General features: G+C 59.7%; 2 protein-coding genes across 4 annotated transcripts in view; one reads left to right on the forward strand and one right to left on the reverse strand.

Annotated features, from left to right (window-relative positions):
* The window catches only part of CBL (Cbl proto-oncogene), a 569,152-nt gene that overhangs the window by 498,244 nt on the left and 58,369 nt on the right, over positions 1-12,539 (reverse strand). The gene's annotated exons all lie outside the window — the stretch shown is intronic.
* On the forward strand, positions 247-11,774 carry MCAM (melanoma cell adhesion molecule). Of its 3 annotated transcripts, XM_064470739.1 has the most exons (15): positions 247-382; positions 5,155-5,282; positions 5,386-5,596; positions 5,705-5,775; positions 5,879-5,966; positions 6,160-6,339; positions 6,427-6,554; positions 6,718-6,880; positions 6,969-7,090; positions 7,407-7,545; positions 7,664-7,785; positions 7,884-8,019; positions 8,752-8,893; positions 9,340-9,457; positions 10,285-11,774. In XM_064470739.1, exons 1-15 carry the CDS (start codon positions 316-318, stop codon positions 10,312-10,314), a joined length of 1,845 nt encoding a protein of 614 aa, XP_064326809.1. In that variant the 5' UTR covers positions 247-315; the 3' UTR covers positions 10,315-11,774. The 3 variants fall into 3 exon arrangements, with proteins under 3 accessions (XP_064326809.1, XP_064326811.1, XP_064326810.1); XM_064470741.1 differs by lacking the exon at positions 9,340-9,457 and having other exon boundaries at positions 8,752-8,938; XM_064470740.1 differs by lacking the exon at positions 9,340-9,457.

Here is a 12,539-nt window from a genome sequence, read left to right on the forward strand (position 1 = left end):
GGGGGGAGCATCTGCTTGAGGCTTAGAGTTAGGGGGCCCTCGGGAGAGCCGGGGCGCCGGCCGACGTCCCGCACCCGCCCGAGCGACACCCGCAGCCTGGCGCGGAGGCCGAGCGGGGCCGGGGGTACGGACCCCCTCCGGCCGTGCTGGGCGCTGCGGGGCTTGGCGCGGTGGCGCCCGGCCGGCTGCCGCTGGGGGGTGATAAGGGGCCGCGGGCGGTGGGCAGGCACCGCGCCTTCCTCCTCCTCCTCCTCCTCCGCCTGACGTCAGCCCGCGGCCCCGCTCAGTCGCGGGCGGCCGGCGGCGAAGGCGGGCATGGCTGGGGGGCGGCGGGCGGCCGGTCCCGCTCTGGGCTGGGGCTGCTGCCTCCTGCTCTGCTGCGGTGAGTGGGGACGGGACGGGACGGGACGGGGCCGCGGTGCGGGCGGGCGCACCTGCGGGCGCAGCGGGTCGGGGCGCGGGTCCCGCCGGCCCCGGGCAGGGGTGCCCCTTCGCCCCGTGCCGCTGCCGGCCCCGCTCTTGCCGCTGGCCGGGACGCACCGGGCTGCAGCGGGACACCGCGGGCGTGCGGTGCCGGGGTTTGCCGACCTCTGCCCTGCTCGGCCCGACCCCTTCCCGACGCCGGGCTTCGTGCTCCGAGGGGGCGAGCGGCGGCAGCCGGCGGGGTCTTCCCCGCAGAGCCGCTCCGGGACCAGCCCCGGCAGCCAGCAGAGCTGACGCCCTTCGGGCCCCGCCTGGCTTGGGGCCAGGAATGCTAAAATTGTGGTACCGGAGAGCCTGGGTGGGAGCAGCCCCCTCGCGGGTATGTCCGCGCCTGCACGTCCCCGGGCTCCACGGCGGGGGTGGATCTGGGTGTGGGGGAGCTGGAGGTGCCCCATTCTGCTCTCGGGGCTCCTTTGCAGCCCCCTTAAGGCAGGGCGGGGTGAGGGACGCACTCTGCGTCCCGCGGGGCTGGCCCGGTGGCCAGGGAAGGTGGCTGGTGCAAGGCAGGCTCCTGGGGCCAGGCTCCGTGGGGCAGAGACAAGGGTGTGAATGGCAGGGTGCCCCCACGTGTGTTTAGTGTGCAGCTGGGTGAATTGGTCGACTTATTAGGAAGCATCCACCCCTTTCCTTCTAAGGAGTTTTTCCCTGAGCACTTTGTTTCTCTTGGCTTTTTTCACACTTTCTTTTTTTATCCTCTTTCCAGTCCATTTTCACCCTCGGGCCTGGGGTGTGTGGGGGGGGCTGCATTTCCTGCCCTGCCCTGCTCCCTGCAGCATGCTTTCCCCTCACCGTGGGCCAGGGAGTGGCACTGGTACGCTCGCTGTTCCCTGCCACCTTCTTGCCTTGTCCCTGCCCAGCCATGCTGCAGAGGTGGCCCCAGGCGCTGGGGAAGCCTGTTCTCGCCAAGGCGTTGGCGCCACAGGAGAGCTGAATGCCCGAGCCAAAGGCAGACAGCTTCCACCCCCGGCCCGTGCTGGGATCCCCTTCCTCACAGTGCATGTGCCGAGTGAGGCGTTTATTGGTTGGCAGAATTGGTCTGTTTGCAAGCCCAGCTACGGTGAAAGGCTTGATGTTTCCCAGAAGCATGAGGGGCCACAGCCAAGCCATTCCCTGGCGGGCTAGGGGGCTCTCCATGCTGCTGGGGCAGGAGGCTGAGCCCACACTGGAGCTGCCCGTGCCACCCTGGCCCCTTCTGCACTGCAGTCTCCAGCTGTTAGAGAGGTCTGTGTGGATGTTGTCACCTGGCTTCGGGGCTGGGGTTGTGAGCCTTTCCCCTCCTGGTGCACATGGCTGGGTCCTGATGGAGTGGTGGTGTTTGTCTGGGGGTGCAAGGTGCCGGTCCCGCCTGCAGCAGAGCCTTGGCTCCCTCCCCACCCCCAGCACAGCGAGGGTTGGGCTGGGGCGGAGGCTGTTGGGGGCTGGTGGTGTTGCTTGCTGCAGGGCTGTCTCTCTGCACCGTTTCTCTGTGAGGAAGAAGTGGCGTAGCTGGGACACCCTGGATCAAGGATTTGTGCGGGAAGGGTGGCCTTGCCAAGGGAGAGGAGGCCAGCTTGTCTGCATGTGCTGTGGAAGCAGGAGGGATCTGGCCGCAGCTGGTTTCCCTGAGAGGGAAGCAGAAGCCTGCGGAAACCTCAGGCATCCCACATGCGGCTCCAGACCCCTGTGGCGCCCCTCCTCTCACTGCTCTGTGCTGGGGGTTCTGCACTGCCACACAGCCGTGCTCCTCGCCAGCTCCCCACACACCTCAGCTCCGCAGGAGGCTGGCGGAGGGGCTGTGCTATTCCCCACCCCCTTCCCTGGCTCTAAAAGAAAATCTTTGTTCTTGTGGAGCTCTGGCTGCCGGCCGGCTGTCCGCCAGCCAGATGGAAAGGCACAGGGGCTCTCCTCCCTTCCCTGCTTGCTTGCTGCAGACATCCTCTCCAGATCTCTAGGTCTCCTGCTGGAGCTGTGCCAGGTGCTTGGGTGCACTCTCCCAGCTGGAGCTCAGCTTCACAACCTGGGCTGCTCCATGTGTGGCTGATGGGTCTCCAGCCCTGCCCAGGTTCCCTCGATGAACTGGTGTCTGCAGCCATTCTGGGCACAAGGGAAGATTGTCATGTCCCAAGAGCCTGCTATGCCAGGGTGCCTCTACCCAGTTCCTCTCTAGCCTACCCATGTACCTGGCAGGCTGTGAGGTCTTGGAAGCCTTGTGTCCCCAGGGTTGTGGGGGGCCTTGTGTCCCCCAGTTAGCTGCACTTGCAATGTCTCTGAGTGCTCCTTCCAGCCTGGGGCAGGACTAGTATCCAGCCTGCTCCGGAGGAGGTGGGGGCGCGAGCCCTTGTTCCAGGCAGGGTGGGGGCTGCGGCATCCATGTCCATCTCCTCAAGGGCAGTGGATGGGTGGGAGGGACGTGTGCCTCATGCCAGCCCCAGATGCCAGCCATTCTCCAGCTCTGAGCTCATGATCTCTGCTGCTTGACTGCCTGGATGAGGGCTTTCATGCCAAGCGGGTCAGCAGGGTGGGCCAGCAGCTCTCCCTCTCCTGGGGGCTCGCTCTGCCCAGGGCCCATGCTGAAGGTCTAAAAATGATGATGGGGCAAAGCCTGGCCTGGCTGCCTGCAGCCCAGAAGTGTCAGGGCTCAGGGTGAGGGTGCAGGGGGGCAACTGGGGTACACCCCAGCCCCAGACTTGCCCAAGTCTGCGGGTGCCCGGCTGCAGCAGGAAGCCAGGTCATGGCTGTACAGGTTGGCAGGTGCTTCCAGTGCAAAGTTATCTTTTCCTATGTATGCTTAGTCCAGCTTCCTGGACCCCAGTGCATGCTTATTATCTGTGGCGGTTTCACCTGTTTTTCTAGCACCTCCTTTCCAGTGCAGTGCTTTGCTTGTCCTTTGCTTAGTGCCAGCTGTACTGCGCTGATGGGACAGGTGAGTGCCAAAACCTGGCTGTTGGGGTGTCCTGAGGTGGCTAGTCCAGTGAGCCAGGGCCTTTGCTGTGGCAGAAGGGCTCCTGGCTGTGTTTTAGGGCTGTGTCACCACATACCCACTCCAGACAAAGAGCATTTTGTGGGCACGGCATTGCCCTTTGAAGTTGCGAGGCCCTGTGGCTGTTACCGAGCAGCACTATCAAGGGAGCTGTTGACACAGCTGGCTTCCTCCAGCCTCTTGTCCCCAGCTCCCATACCTGGGCTGGGCGCTAGGTGCTGAGCTGGCCGGCCCTGTTGCTGGGGGCCAGACTACTGTCCCTTCCTGCAGGGCTGGGTGCCAGCCCAGGGCATGCAGATCCCTCTTGCTTTGGCATCCTCAGGGCTGGTGGCGACAGCACTCCCAGCCTTGAGTGATGCAGCCCTTTGCTGTGCTTTGCTAGGGCTGCTCTGCCCCCAGCCCCTCAGGAAGCTGCTCTGTTCCCTGTCCTGGATCGATAGCCATTACCTTCCCCTGCTGCTCGGAGCGTGGCCAGGAGCTCCATTACTGCTGCGGGCGAGCGGGTGACTGGGCTGGGAGGGAATGTGGGGTGCTGGGGTGGGCAGGCTCTGTTCACAGGGTGTGTGGGTACCTGGTGCCACCATGCTATGGGTGGGCAGTGCTGGGTTTGCTTTATGGGCAGGGAGCAGAGGAGCAGTGAGGCGCCCGCCTTGGGTACGCTGCAGGGGTGGATGCTCTGACTGCTGGGGTCTGGGTACCTGCTCGGGTGGCAGGGCTGGAGCTTGGGGATGGACCCAGGAGTCCTGGCCGTGCCACGGCCATAGTGATCAGGGGCATGCTGCCTCCCCCATGGGCCCTGTTGCCTTGGAGGGGGAAAGGAAGCAGCAGGCAGCCGCAGCTGGCTGGGGCACCCCTCCTGAGCTGCTGCGCTGTGTGCCTTGTCCTGCTGCAAAGGAACACAGTGCCTTATTCATGCCCCAGCTCCCGGGGCTGCTGTGGGGGCCGTGCAGGCTGACGTCAGGCCTCTGGTCCCAGGCTGTGGGAAGGTGCAGCCTTTGTGCTGCCAGCTTCAGCCTCCAGCACCCGGCCCCTTCTCCTGCCTCTGCTAGCCTTCTGACACCTCCTTGCCTGGCCCTTGGGGCCACTAAGGCATGGTGGGTGCTGGTCTGGGATGCTGGCTTGGACCAGGGAGGATCAATGTGTGCTCTGGGGTGTGAGGGGGTTCAGCAACACCCTGGGCTCAGATTAAGGCAGCTGACCAGGCGATTTGCTCGCTCGCTGGCTGTAGAGATGCAGCCCCATCCCATACCCATCCTCAGGCAGGATGCAGCAACTCCCTGTCTTGGTGGTGTGTGGGGCCGTTTGGGGGCTCAGGACTTGCCCATTTCAGCAAGTCTGGGTTGCCGTGGGGAGGGCAGGTTAGTGGGGACCCCAACAGCAGTGGTGTGGGTGGTTGTCTGCAGGTGTCCTGAAGAGGTTGCTGGTGTGAGCACGGTGTGCCTCAACCCCTCTCTGGGGACAGGGGTGGCCTGAGCCCACAGGCTCTCTGTGGACACAGAAGGCAGCGTGGCAGCAGGAGTGGGGCCATGCTCCTGGCTAGCACTCCTGCTGGGCTGGCACGTGGTGTCTGGGGGATGCCAGCGCAGGACATGGCTCTACCCCACGGCCTTTGCGGGATGGAGACAGGGATGGGCCGGGGCTCAGCTCCCTCACTATCTTAGACATGGGAGGCTTCCCTATGCTTCTTCCCCCTGACGGGCTCTGTCCCACAGCTGCAGCCAGCAAGGTGGAGGTCTCCATGCCAGCAGTGGTTGAAGTGGAGAGCGGGGGCACAGCCAGGATCGAATGCAATTTCTACATTCCTGGAAATGGTTCCTACACCTACATCAGCTGGTCCTACGTGAGTGCTGAACTGGGAAAGGAGCAGTGGGCTGGGGTGGCAGCAAGCCTGGGGCTTTTTCCTGGGCTCCCTGTCAGCCTGGCATCAGCCCCTCACCTTGCAGATTGACCGCAACAACCTGGTGAGGGTGTGCCACATCCTAGGCAGCGAGATCCCAGAGGAGGGCACAGACTGCAAGGGGCGGCTGTCAGTGGGGGAGGACAAGGCCCTCTCCATCAGCAGGGTGACAGTGCAGGATGCTAGGACCTTCGTGTGCCAAGTTGGGGCGGGCAGCCACGGCGTGGGCGAGAACCGCACTGAGCTCCGCGTCTACAGTGAGTGATGGGACAGGAGGGCAGCACGGCTGTGCATCTGCTCGGTGGGGCTGGTGGGGGATCCCATCCCATCTGTCCTAATACGTGTGGGGTGGCTTCTCTTTCCAGAGGTCCCCGAGGCCCCTGAGATTGAGGCCAACACAGGAGGCGTTTCTGTGCAGAGCACTAACATCCCGCAGGTGAGGAGAGGCCCCACATAGTGGAGGGGGAGGCTCGCATCATGCCAGACTCCCGTCTCCCCATGGCAGCACCCCGTGCTCAAGGCTCCCTCTGCTGCTGCAGATTGCCCAGTGCGTGAGCAGGAACAGCTTCCCATCCCCCAACATCACGTGGCACAAGAATGGGGAGCAGCTGCAGCCAGAGGAGAAGAGTGAGTTGGATGGGGATGAGGAACTGCACCTGCCTGCTTGAGAGAGGGGCTGGGGCGCTCGTGCTGTCCCGGGCCTCATCAGCTGGGGACTGGCAGTCTGTGGCCACCCAGAGGAGCCCTGTGCTCCCAAGGGAGCCCTCCTCACCCCCCATGGCCTCCCCGTGGGCTGAGAACAATGGCTCTGTCCCTGCAGTGGTGAAGATCCTGGCCACGATGACCCGTGAGTCAAGTGGGCTGTACACAGCAAGCAGCACCCTTTTCGCTCACGTCACTCGGGAGGACCGCAACTCCCTCTATCACTGCACTGTGCACTACTGGCTGCTGGGACAGAAGCATACCATGGATTCGCAGAAAATCAACATCACTGTCTTTTGTGAGTCAGGGGCTGGGGGCCGTGCCCGCTGCCTGGTGCTGTGTGGTGGGGCCCTGTACCAACCCTTCTCGCTCCCTCCTCCTGCAGACCCTGCGCAGCATGTGAAGCTACATGTCATGCCATCCTCAGCGCTGGTGAAGGAAGGGGATGACGTGAAGCTGGTCTGCGAGGCCGATGGGAACCCAGCGCCTGTCTTCAGCTTCTATAAGAGAGAGGTGAGGCCGGAGGGGACCTGGACACCTCTCCCTTGGCAGACATCTCGTGTCCTGGCTGTAACTTGTCCCCTGCCTGGAGGGCCCTGGGGAGTGTGATGCAGCAGCTGGGACGGAGGGTGCCTGTGTGGGGTTAAGGGCTCTGCTTTCTCCCCACTGCCTGCAGCTGGAGGACAGCTGGCAGGACCTGTCGTCGCTGGCAGACACCAACAGCGGGGTGTTGAACCTGCACGGTGTGAATAAAAGCAGCAGTGGCCTGTACAAATGCCAAACCCTGGATTTGGATGATATGAGACAGCTGGAGAAGGATGTGGAGCTTGTTGTGAACTGTAAGGCGGGCAAAGGGACCCTGCGTACCTTGTGGTGGGTGCCCCATCCCTCCTGCTCACCCTGCCCTGTTCTCTGTGCCTCTCGTAGATATTGAAGGGGTCCATGTGAAGATGGAGCCATCCTCGCCCCTTCAGGAAGGGGATAGTGTGAGGCTGAGCTGTGATGCCCACAGCCCCGTGGCCCTGGCCTACCAGTGGAGAGATGAGGAGGTTAGCAGGCATTTGGGTATTGGCACGTTCAGGCTCGGCGAGCTTGGGCTTTGCAGCAGACTGGGCAGAGCCAAGAGGTTGCTCCCTATCTCCTGAGAGAGGCCAGGGGTGGGATTCCCACTTGCATGGACCTGTGTTGTCCATATCTACCTCTTCACGTCCTGGCCAGTACTGCAGAGAGGTCCTGTGCTTGCGGGCTCCCTCGCCGCGTAGCAGGGAGGGCTGAGCCTGTTTGGGACAGCTGCAGTCTGGGGAGCTGGGCACAGAAGGGCCTGGTGCTTGGGGCTCATTGCTGGGGGGCATCCCTTCCTAACAGGGCAGGAAGGTTGGAGAAGGGAACCAGCTCTTCCTGAGCAACCTCACCTTCGAAACCTCCAACAACTTCAGCTGCAAGGTGATTGCACCAAGCGTGCCAGGGCTGGAGCAGAGCAAGCAGGTGGTCGTGGCTGTTCAGGGTAAGAAGCGGCATGTGTGTGGGCATGCTGCCCTGCCAGAGTGAGCCCCGTCCCGCCCAGCATCAGCCCTGTTCCCCACCACTGAGAGCCATGGATGCTTGATATGCCCTCCCCACAGGGAAACCGCGGATTGTCGCCATCAGCTCCCCACTGTACGTGCGGCAGGATGAGGTGGTGAACCTGACTTGCAAGGCCATCGCTTTCCCCAGGCCCTCTGTCCGCTGGAATGTCAATGGGACGGTGAGAGCTGGGGAGGGTGCTGGGTCCAGGCTGTGGTCTATCAAGGAGCTGCACATTGCCTCGGGTGCTGAATCCTTTGCTGCCTCCCCGCCTCACAGGCTCATGAGTACATTGAAAATCAGCACGTCGCCAGCAACCTGACAGTGCGTGTGAACCACGACCTGCTGCGGGCAGGAGCCATGTGCAGGGTCTCTAACGCACTGGGTGTCAGCGAGAAGCACATCCAGCTGCTCGGTGAGTCTCAGGCACTCCCTACTGCCCTGGAACCCAGAGAAGTATTAGTCCACCTCGCACGGGTGGCATGTGTGCCATGCTGCTCTGGCGTGGCTGAGCTCTGTCTGTTTCCCTCTGTTCCTGCTCTACCAGTGGAGTCCATCAGAAAAGGTCAGTCTCCTGACTGCGCTGGGTGCATGCGTCCATCAGCCTAGGCTCTGGTGGGAGCTTGCCACTGTCTGGAGTCATGCTGACCTCTGGCCTGGGGAATGAGCCTTGGCTGCTGGCTCTTGCATTGCATCTGTCACTGCTCCTCTCTCCCTGCCAAGCCGCAAGGGAAACAGAGGCTGTCTCCACCTGTTTGTGAAAGCTGCCTGCTTGTCCTCAGCCTGTAACCCAGTGAGGCCATCAAGTGCTGCTTCCTGCAGCCCAGGCTCGCTGGGCAAGGAAGCAAAGGGATGGCCTGATGTCTTGCAGGAAACCCTGTAAGCCATCTTCCTATGGCACGCAGGGGCATGGCAGCCGGGAGCAGAATGCAAAGCGTGTTCGTGCAGAAACTGCCGTAACATAGCGTTTTTGTACTGATGTTTGCATCCTGCAGGGAGCTGGAGAACCACCAGGAACTGGAGTCCCCATGGTGCCTTCTCGGGGGAAGGGGTCCTTCTCTTGCCCCCAAGGGGGTACAGTAATGCAGAAGCTGGAGAGCATCAGGGTGGGAAGGGCATTAACTTCTTCCTCTCTTGTTGTGTTTAGATCAAAAGACACCAGAAAGCAAGGGGGTGATCATTGTGGCAATCATCGTCTGCATCCTTGTGGTGGCTGTGGTGGGGTCTGTCATCTACTTCCTGCACAAGAAAGGCAAGATCCCATGTGGCCGTGCTGGGAAACAGGACATGTAAGCGCTGCCGTCTGCCCTCCCAGGGAGCTCTTGGGGCCAGAGGTGCTTGCCATCATTCATGCTTCCCATCTCATTGCACCAGCCACTCCCTGCCCAACACAGAGGGAGGCAATAGTGCAGCCTTGGGGGGCACCACACTGGGGTCTCAGCAGTGCTTCCAGCTTCCTACAGCCTGGGGTTTGTGCTGCTTGCCCCATCTGCGCAGGGAGGCGATGAGGAGGACAGCAGTGGTAGAGCAGCCGAGGGACTCCTCCCCAGGGAGGGGCTGGGCAGCCAAAGCTTTGTCTGAGCTGGAGCCTTTTCCACCCCTAATCTTCCTCTGCCCCAGCCCCACTCCAGAGCATCCCCTGAGATGGAGCCCCAGGGCTTGGCCTCACTCAGCCGGCCATGTGCCCTCTTTGGTATCGCAAACATGTCTCAAAATTGTCACCTCCCTCCCCTAGCACAAAGCCAGAGGCACGTAAAGACAAGATTGTAGTTGAAGTTAAGTCAGATAAACTTTCCGAAGAGGCGGGGCTCCTGCAGGGTGCCAACGGTGAGAAGAGACCTGCCGCTGACCAGGTAGGACAGAGCGTCGTGTGCTGCCCTTCCCCAGGGCCAGGGCCGCTCCCAGGGCTGGGAGCGGAGGTCAGGAGTGTACAGGGGGTGCATCAAGGTAATGCTTTGCTCCTCTCCCAGCACTCTCCACCCTGCATGGGCCTCCATCATCCATCAGCAGCACTCGAGAGGGGCCGTGGGATGGAGGGGAGGTGACAAAGCCACAGCTCTCTGCTCCAAAGATGTAGGAGCAGCCCTCCCCTGTGCACATGCAGCTCTGCTCCATGCCAACCCCTGGCACCTCCTGGGAGCACACTGCCCAGCCTGCTTGGCACTGCTTCCTTTCATGCTCCCTGGAGCAGGAGCTGGGCTCTCTGGGGGGCTCTGGGAGAAGGACTACATAAACATCTCTGGCCAGGGGTCAGAACGGAGGCTGCAGGAATGGGCCCTGCTCTGGCATCTCTGAGCCAAAGCTCTCAGTGCAGCATGAGATGAGCCTCCTGGGCCACATGCTTACCTCTCATCTGGGGTCAAGAGCCACTGAGGGCTCAAACAACTATTCACAGTATTGATGCCAGACCATCACCGTGCTAAGGGAGGGCTTGTGTGTCTTGCAGAGCCATAGGATGTGGCACTGGACCCCACCCTGGTCCAGCTGGCCGCACAGCTTGTGCTCTTCCCTTGTCCTGGGGTGGATGCTCAGCCACCACAGGTGGCCTGGGCCAGTGGCTCTCCCCCATTGTGTTGTCTGTCATGTAGACACCTGCAGTGGAGGACCTGGGTTTACGTTCACTTCTAACTGTTTTTTATTTGTTTGTTTTTCCCCCTCTTTCTGTTTTGGTGGACTGAAGAGCGAGAAATACATCGATCTGAGAAACTAGAGAGGGAATCTACTAAGTGCTTTCTTCCTTCAAACCTTTCCTGCTCTTGGATTGCCTTGTCCCACCCCTGCTCCAGTGCCTGGGGAGCACAGCCAGAGACGATTACTGTGTCGCAGTGCTGAGCCCCAACACGCAGGGGACACCCCCCTGACTCAGCTGTCTGTTACCTCAGCCGTGGGCTTGCAGATTGTTGATTTAGCAGCAGCAAAGCTGGACTTGCTTACTACTACAGAGAAGCCAACAGCAATATTAGAAAGAAATATCCCATTAAGCTACCTGGTGGAAGGATTTGAAGCTTTTTGAGAAATTCTGCCCTGTATGTGTGTGGGAAGGTTTTGATGTGTTTTACCCCAAACTTGCTGAGAAAAACTGGTGAAATTTTACTTTTACTGTTACTTTTGGGATGTCCCAGGCATCTTAGATATAGTGGTGTGCAGGTTAGGCGAGCAAAGAATGGAAGGGCTGTGTTAGAGCAGTGTTTGCGAGCTGCTGGGGGAAGTGTTAGTGCTTTGCTTTTCCTTTTGAACTGTTCTTGTCTTGTTGGTTTAGCCCAGCGTGTCCTGATGATGCTGTGTAGGTAGGGAGCTCCATGACGGGTAGCTGTGAGCCTACGAGAGGTGAGTACCTGGCAGAGCAAGGACGGGGGTGCCCATCTCTCGGCACATGCCAGACAAAGGGCTTAGGTTCTATGGTTTGTAGCGTAGCCTTGCTGATGTGAAGGGGAGGCTGTCTATCTCCCCAGCCTCCAGGGAATTGGATTGCTTTTAGGGGGGCTGCACAGCTGCTGGCAACAGCAGCTCCTGGAGCCCCCCCCACCCCCCCAAGTTTAAAACTAAGGAATATTAGGCCAGGGCCAGCTGGCGATGTCTCAGGGTTTTTTTTGTGCTGAACAATTACCAGCCCCGGGTAAAACTTTTATTTCTGTGCTTTGGTGGCACCCCTGGCCCTACAGCCAGGCTGGTGTGGGAGCAGCTGTGTGGTGGAGAGGGGAGACGGCAAGCAGCCCCGCCTTTAGTTTCTGCTGCCATGGCCTGTCCTAGCCTTCCGCCTGAAACATGGCTCTCCCTCCTGCTTCCTCCTAGAGAGATCAGCCCCCCTGTAGCCCCTCCTTCCTCTAAGCCATGTACTCTCAGTGCTATGCTGTCCACAAGCCCATCACTCCCCTAGCCCTTCTGCAAGGAGCTGAGACTAACCCTGGGTGACAGGAGAGATGTCCCCTCACGCACCCCCAGCATCCTCTGCCGGTAGCAGGGAGCCGTGCAGCAGTCTGGCAGCCAGCGCCCTAACAAGTGGTGAGCTAGACTTATGAGCTACAAGTGCTGTCAAAACAAAAGCTTTGGTTTATATATATTTTTGTTGGATTGTGTGTAAATTTCCAGAAGTTTTGTCTGATACTTGCGAGGTTGTTGTTTTTTTTTTATATATATATATATGTCTGAAAATAAAGTCCAAAGTTCAAAGCCGGGTTCTGAGTTTATTCCCACTAGCAGTGGCCCTGCTGGGATGGTAAGGGCAGCATGTCTCCCCCATCCCCACTCAGTTTCAAGGCTCCCTTCCCCAAGAGCAGGTTACCAAGGCTGGGTGGCACTGTGTGCACTCCCACCTTTAGGTTCGCTTCCACAAAAGTGGGACTTTCACCGAGGAAATCTGCTTAAATCAGCAGGTGAGGGTCAGCTCGAACCCCTCCTTACCCAGGCCCCTGGCACTCAGGATACCGCTGAAGGTCACGGTGGGCTGGCGGCTGCTGCCCAGGGGCCTCAACCCAGCTGCTCTCAGCAACGCGTCTGCAGCGCGGCACGGCTTTTGCTCAGAAATATTGAGAAATCCTGAGGCCTTTCTCTTCCCTACTTTTTCAAACAGCAAAAATGGGCAAGCTAAGCATAGACCACATATTTCTTCATCTTCAATCTTTTTCCCCACTGTTGGCAAAACTTCAACACCCTTATGTGTAAAATACTAGAAGAGCTGCCCCATTTCACAGCGTGCACATGCAGCACATGCATTAACTTTAACGGGATCTTCATGTATTGAGAACTAATTAGTGATGCTTGAAGATGACAAACCCTTTAGACCTGTGCTGCAATGAAGTCTGAAGAAGCGTTTTTTTATCTCAGGTAAATATATATATTTTTTTTTTTAACTTTTGTAGAGATTTTATACACATTTCATGTTTTATTGAAAATGTCACTGAACTTTTTTTTAATTCTAAGCATTAGATATTTAAA

Source organism: Phalacrocorax carbo, chromosome 21 (assembly GCF_963921805.1).
Source record: "Phalacrocorax carbo chromosome 21, bPhaCar2.1, whole genome shotgun sequence".
Taxonomy (NCBI): domain Eukaryota; kingdom Metazoa; phylum Chordata; class Aves; order Suliformes; family Phalacrocoracidae; genus Phalacrocorax; species Phalacrocorax carbo.